This window comes from Cryptomeria japonica, chromosome 4, assembly GCF_030272615.1.
Source record: "Cryptomeria japonica chromosome 4, Sugi_1.0, whole genome shotgun sequence".
Lineage (NCBI taxonomy): Eukaryota > Viridiplantae > Streptophyta > Pinopsida > Cupressales > Cupressaceae > Cryptomeria > Cryptomeria japonica.
In genome coordinates this window covers 743,988,511-743,994,248 of record NC_081408.1, presented here as the reverse complement: position 1 = coordinate 743,994,248, position 5,738 = coordinate 743,988,511, and the positions used below count along the sequence as shown (strand labels likewise).

The 5,738-nt window shown below is 36.0% G+C and overlaps 1 protein-coding gene across 4 annotated transcripts; it reads right to left on the bottom strand.

Annotated features, from left to right (window-relative positions):
* Nucleotides 1–421: 421 nt before the first annotated feature.
* LOC131076672 (small ribosomal subunit protein uS8z/uS8w) lies at nucleotides 422–5,187 on the bottom strand. 4 transcript variants are annotated; one of them, XM_059220124.1, is made up of 5 exons: nucleotides 5,035–5,187; nucleotides 1,185–1,328; nucleotides 936–1,096; nucleotides 654–796; nucleotides 422–540 (listed from the first exon to the last, which is right to left on the bottom strand). In XM_059220124.1, exons 2-4 carry the CDS (start codon nucleotides 1,315–1,317, stop codon nucleotides 698–700), a joined length of 393 nt encoding a protein of 130 aa, XP_059076107.1. In that variant the 5' UTR covers nucleotides 1,318–1,328; nucleotides 5,035–5,187; the 3' UTR covers nucleotides 422–540; nucleotides 654–697. The 4 variants fall into 4 exon arrangements, with proteins under 4 accessions (XP_059076107.1, XP_059076109.1, XP_057869954.1 ...); XM_059220126.1 differs by adding an exon at nucleotides 3,515–3,617 and having other exon boundaries at nucleotides 422–796; nucleotides 5,035–5,111; XM_058013971.2 differs by having other exon boundaries at nucleotides 422–796.
* Between the last annotated feature and the right edge of the window lie 551 nt (nucleotides 5,188–5,738).

The window sequence follows — 5,738 nt, the reverse complement described above, 5'->3', positions numbered from 1 at the left end:
TACTAAACTATGAATTAGAAAGTAAGCACATATAGAGGGCATTGGAAATTGATGGCCATTTGACCCTAACTATCAAGACATCAAACGAAGGCCAACTCTGTTCGTTATCCTGCGAGTGGAAAAAATTAAATCTGCACCATTACAAGCGAAATATAGAGTACCCACCAAAGACAAATAGCAAACAATCACAGTTACAACAGTACGAGTAGAATTCAACACACATACATGTATATGATCAAACCCAAAAAGGGAAGCACGTGGCTAGCTTCAAAACCAATAATATTCGCTATCATACTATATATCAGAAGAGCATTTGTAGTTGTAAATACACCAGAAATTATGAATTTCTGAACATACTTGAATTGATGCATACAAAAAAACCTGAAGTGTAAGGAGAAATTTGGTTAAGCGGACTCCAAAGTATAAAATTAAACTCTCAATTCAAATACTCTAAATATCAGAAGAGGATATGTAGCTGCAAACGTACAAGAAGAAATAATAAACTTCAAGCGTGATTGAAGAATTGATGCCTATGAAGACCTAGAGCATTAGGAGAACAAAGATTAGGCAGAATACAAAACCATATGAGATTGAATTCTCAATTAAAATACACCAAAGTTGTCGCGTAGGGTCTAGTTCACTAGCAGAATTACCCTCTCTGCAACCTCAGGCTCAAAGTCAACAATATGAGTTAAATCTAGTAAAAAAATCCTAGCACTTTCCCGCCAACGTTCTTTCTTCTAGCCTCATCATGGTCCATGATGCCAGCAGATGTGGTCAAGACGATGAAACCAAACTGCACATAAAGAACCATCTATGAAGCCAGTAAAATATAAATTTGAGAAGAATCAAAAATATGCATATGCAGATTGAAAATTGCATTTTAGGTTAAGAGGTGTAAAATGTTTAAGTGGCAATTTTGGCCAAAAGTTTACCTGTCGAGAAGGAAGCAATCTAGCAGTCCATGATTCAATTTCTTTCACCCCAACATCAAATCGAGGACTAATTACGCCACACTTATTGAGCCTTCCATTGAGCTCTACGACCACCTTTCCAGATCTGTGGTCATCAATAAGTTCAAATTCTCCAATATAGCCTGAACAAAAGAGATGCACCTATTAAATACCCAAGGAAAGCACAACCTGCTATAACAAAAGGAAATAAACTTTTACAACAGATTTTACCATGTTTTTGCATGACTTGGAGAAACTTGATGATAACTTTTGACGATGGCCTGATCATCACCTGGCGCTTCCCACATTTCTCTGCATTGTACATGCTTCTAAGAGCGTCATTTAAAACGCTAATCCTGACCATTGTAACTTATCCTGCATAAAATGGGGGACCTTAATGGTGAATAACTTTTCCATTTCCATAAGTCCAATTGAAAAAACGTAAACTGAGAAAATCTTACAAAGAAACGCAGAAATTCAGCACATTTTAAGTGAGTTCCTAAGGGCCTTGAAGCATGCAAAAACAATGCGGGTAAATCATATGCCCTTTATAAAAGCATCTCTAAGATTAATGAATCTTTGAAGATGTTCCTCATTAGTGTAAGCTCTTGTTGCATATACTGTGATGGAAGCAAAACAAGCATGTAGGAACAGCTATGTATTGTTTAGCTGCTATTGGGACCTTATGTGGGTTGTATTGCTTGTAAACTTGTTATTCTCATGCAACGAGGCAAGTGCTTGTGCTCTTCCTGAATTCTTTCCCATTCGTGGGTCTCTCCAGAAATATATTTTGTTGTAATGTTTTATTTCTGTATTTTTAATGTCTAATTCTCTATTTAGTTGCCTTTGCAATGTTATGTAGTTGCGAAGATGTGTGAAGAATAGGCATTTATAAATCTGCATGTTGATGACTGAGGTGTGACATAGACGTCCCAGCTTGCAGATTAGGTGGTATCAGGGCCTGGTTCAGTTGAGGCAGCAGGAACAGCGTGTGTGAGCTGCTTCCTCATTGTGGTTGAAGGGATGAGTTATGAGCAGGGGTTGCTTGGAGTTCATTGACATCTCTTGTTGCAAGGTTTCTATCTTGTTTCTAGAGTGCAGGTTTCTTTATGATGTCGCATGCACTCATGGCCAAGAGTTGCATGGATGTTTCCAAATTTGTTGAGGGTGGGGGCATTAGAGAGCTGTGTTGGACACATTGCTGGTTCAAAAAGTGTGAATTGTTTGTGGAGATGCATTTGGCACCCTTGGTGAGTGTAACTTCACGTATTTTATTAAAATTGAGTGTGTGCTCCTTCACTTACTTGTAACAGGCACCCTAGTTCAATCTTATACCCTCTATTTCCCATTATTAGTGGTGGCAAGTTACTGTTTGTTAGAGGCATCTTTAAAGTAAGTATTTTGCAAGATTGTATAAGTCCCAGTTGGGCAATGTTCATACTGACTGGCACAGCATGTACAAATTTCTTTCCTTTGTGAAAGGAATAGTTATTTGCATTTTGTTGCAATATTTGTGGATCCGGAAAATTTGGAATGTAGAACATACAGATTGCATACCAAGTGGAATAGAAAGATCAACGGAGAAAAAAAATTGAATTGCTCTTGAGGCTAATAAGTTAGAGTTGCATGGGGGTTAAGGAACAACTAGTTCAAATAACACCCCCAAGGGTCAGTACAGATTCATTTTCTCTTAAAGTTAGGTTCATATGATGCCTAGAACAGGTAAGGAGGCAGTTTGCCATGATTTGGTTAAATGATTTTGGAGGATGAATGGATTTGGGGCTTCTTGAATTGAGGATACTTTATCTTATCCTCTGTGTTGAGAACTTTGGGGAAACAAAAACCTACTGGTTAAGGAGGTATGATCCCAAAAATCAGACTGGAATTGGGGCTTCTTGAGTTGATAATACTTTATCTTAACCTCTGTGTTGAGAACTTTGAGGAAGCAATAACTTACTGGTTGGGGAGGTATAATCCCAAAAATCAGACCAAATCGACATTGGCCCAATGGAGTCACGTTATTTTAGTTCATTGAAGCACTCAAACCTGTAAACAAGGATGTGGAATGGATTGGTGGAGGTTGGCGAAGGTCTCAAACTTTACAAACAATGTGTTTGAAAAAGCAACATCTCCAACCCAAAGAATATCACCTCTGAAGTTAAAAGAGTCCTTACCTAAAGGAATGGTAGAAGTTGTTTTTTATTCTCCAGCATGTGCCTAAAACCCTAATGAACTAGATCAAAATCCAACTGAGACTTTATAATAGAGGCACAAATGGGAGGTGCAACTTTCAGCCACCTTCCACTCAACGGAATTTAAAAATGCCATAACATATTCCTTGTGTCAGCTTCCTTCGTGTGCCTTAATTCCTCAAGTTAAAAAGCAGTTAAGTGAATTGCATGCTCTTTTCAAGTATCACTATGATCAAGGAACTCAACTACCATGAAAGGGTCTTGTGGAAACTCTGGACTAGTAAAAGATCTTTAAAAATCAATTGAATTTGGTAATAGGAACCCATAACATATTAAACAACTAGGATACAAGCCGATCCCTTTATATACCCCTATTCCATGAACACAGACATTCGTGGGAAATCCCTTTGCTGATAAAGGAATCAATCTTGAACAAAGAGTTGGAACAAGCACCACTTATTTCTTAAGCATCCTGCATATAGTCCAGTCAACAGTACATTCCCGAGAAATTAACATGAGGGAAGACCCACACCCAAAAAATTATAGTACGACTTTTGAGCACAAAAACATTAAACACGGATATAATTCAATTTCACTTCTCCCAAATTCAGTCTAGGAAGCTCCAGCTAAATGTCAAATACTGATTTTTCAATTAACAACCTTACTTGCTTATACTTCTTAAGTTTAAAAATGTTTCTTATATATTGCTGTTTATTTAGTTTTGGAAAAGGAAGACAGGCAAACGATGAGGTTTATTTATATCACATTAATACAAATTTATAAAAGACATTAATAGATATATCCTTTGTAATACTTTAGATAAAAAAAAGTTAGGCTGAAGATTCAGCTATTGTTGTTTAGTAAGTTGACTTCCTGTAGATGGCATCGAAGAGGAGTGGAAAATTGCAATGTATATGAAGGTGCTCCTGAAGTTTTTATCGAAAAAAGAGATAACATAGAAAAAGAGGAACAATAATCTGGTGGAAAACTTGATGGGTGTAACTCTGATCCTGTACTTCAATCATGAGTAGACATTTCCACTTGTGTTTGTCAAACAAAGAGAGATTAACGTGGAAGTACCAGGTCCTGAAGTTGTGGAAAAGTGTTCAGGTAGGATTTCAAGAGCTGCAGGTGAGCATGTTTTACACAAATATCGAAAACAAGATTTTAGCATCGGACATATTATAATATAATTTACTAAATATTAATTCTTCTTGAAATGGTTCAACCTAATATTAATCATCCTGGTGATGTATGTCAGGGGAAAAATTAAGTAATCAGTGTTCTCAAGTGTGAAAAATATCCGGAAGATGTTTATCTCGTCACCCAGTAGATTGCTATAATATGATGGTGTGTTTTGCGAGCCTCTGCCTTCATAAGCATGTTTGAAAGAAACCTAATTCGTTGTTTAATGGAAATCTCTTCAAGGAAAGAAAATCATACTCAACCTACGATTCCCGCGTTAAAATCTCCATCAAGTTCAAAGAGCCAACATACCTATACATACGAGAAACGCTTGCAATCCTTAAAAATCAGAAAACTTACATAAACTATAAATCATACGATTAACTTGAAAATGTACTAATTAACAGAAGCACTTCAGATTTTACTGAAGGAAGGAATCCAGGAACGGATGCCCTCTAAGCCATTAACCCGTATTAACATAAGAAAGAAAAAAAACTAGGTAAGGAACAATAACTAAGGAAGGAATAATAACATGTACACAAAGCGAAGCCTGACTGTTTTTCATTTTTTTCTTTTTGAGCATTTGTTTTTTTAAGAGATTTCCGCGCCAATGTAGCTTCTTGGACAGTTTGAAAATCCAACACGCAAATATCTATTAAGCAGAAAAAGCAATTTTGTAAAGTGATTAGTAAAGAGATAATTACCGAACAAAACGTCTGGACTTGCCTCGTGACTGGTATGAAGCACTCACACCTGCGCCTGTGCCTTGACCTTTGCCTTGAACGAGGAGTTGTAGAGTTGTTCATTCTAAGTTATAAATTGAGGGTTCGGAATTAGGGTTTGGGGATTAGGGTTTCATGCATTCGACTTATTAAAAAAGTGTTTGTATTGGCAACAACTCGGCAACGATAGTTGGATATTAATATTTCAACTTTAGTAATGTTTTAATTGATGTATAATTATCCACGATTTTCAAATAGTCACGATTTTCGCATAACATTAAGGTTAGTCGAAAATTAAAGACCTTGGTCGTGCTTGGCAGAACTCGTTGTGTCTTTCAGTTTTCAAAAACGTGTATAACACGAAGGTTAGTGAACCGTTTTGGAGCTAGACTAGCCGCATCTTGCTTGATCCTTGGATCGAGCCAGCTAAAAAAATTCTAACCAATAAAATTAGAAATTGGATCCATAGGTTTAATAGGATGGTGATTTAAAAAAAAATTACTCAAAATTTTATTAGAGATTAGAAATATTTTATTTATAATGAGCTCTTTACTTACATGTAAAATTTTAAAAATATATATACGATTTATTAAATATATTGTTTATAGGGTAAATTTAGTAAAATAACTTTTATTTTAAAGTAATGGAACAATGATTAGAATTATGTCGTAGTCTAAATTTTATTT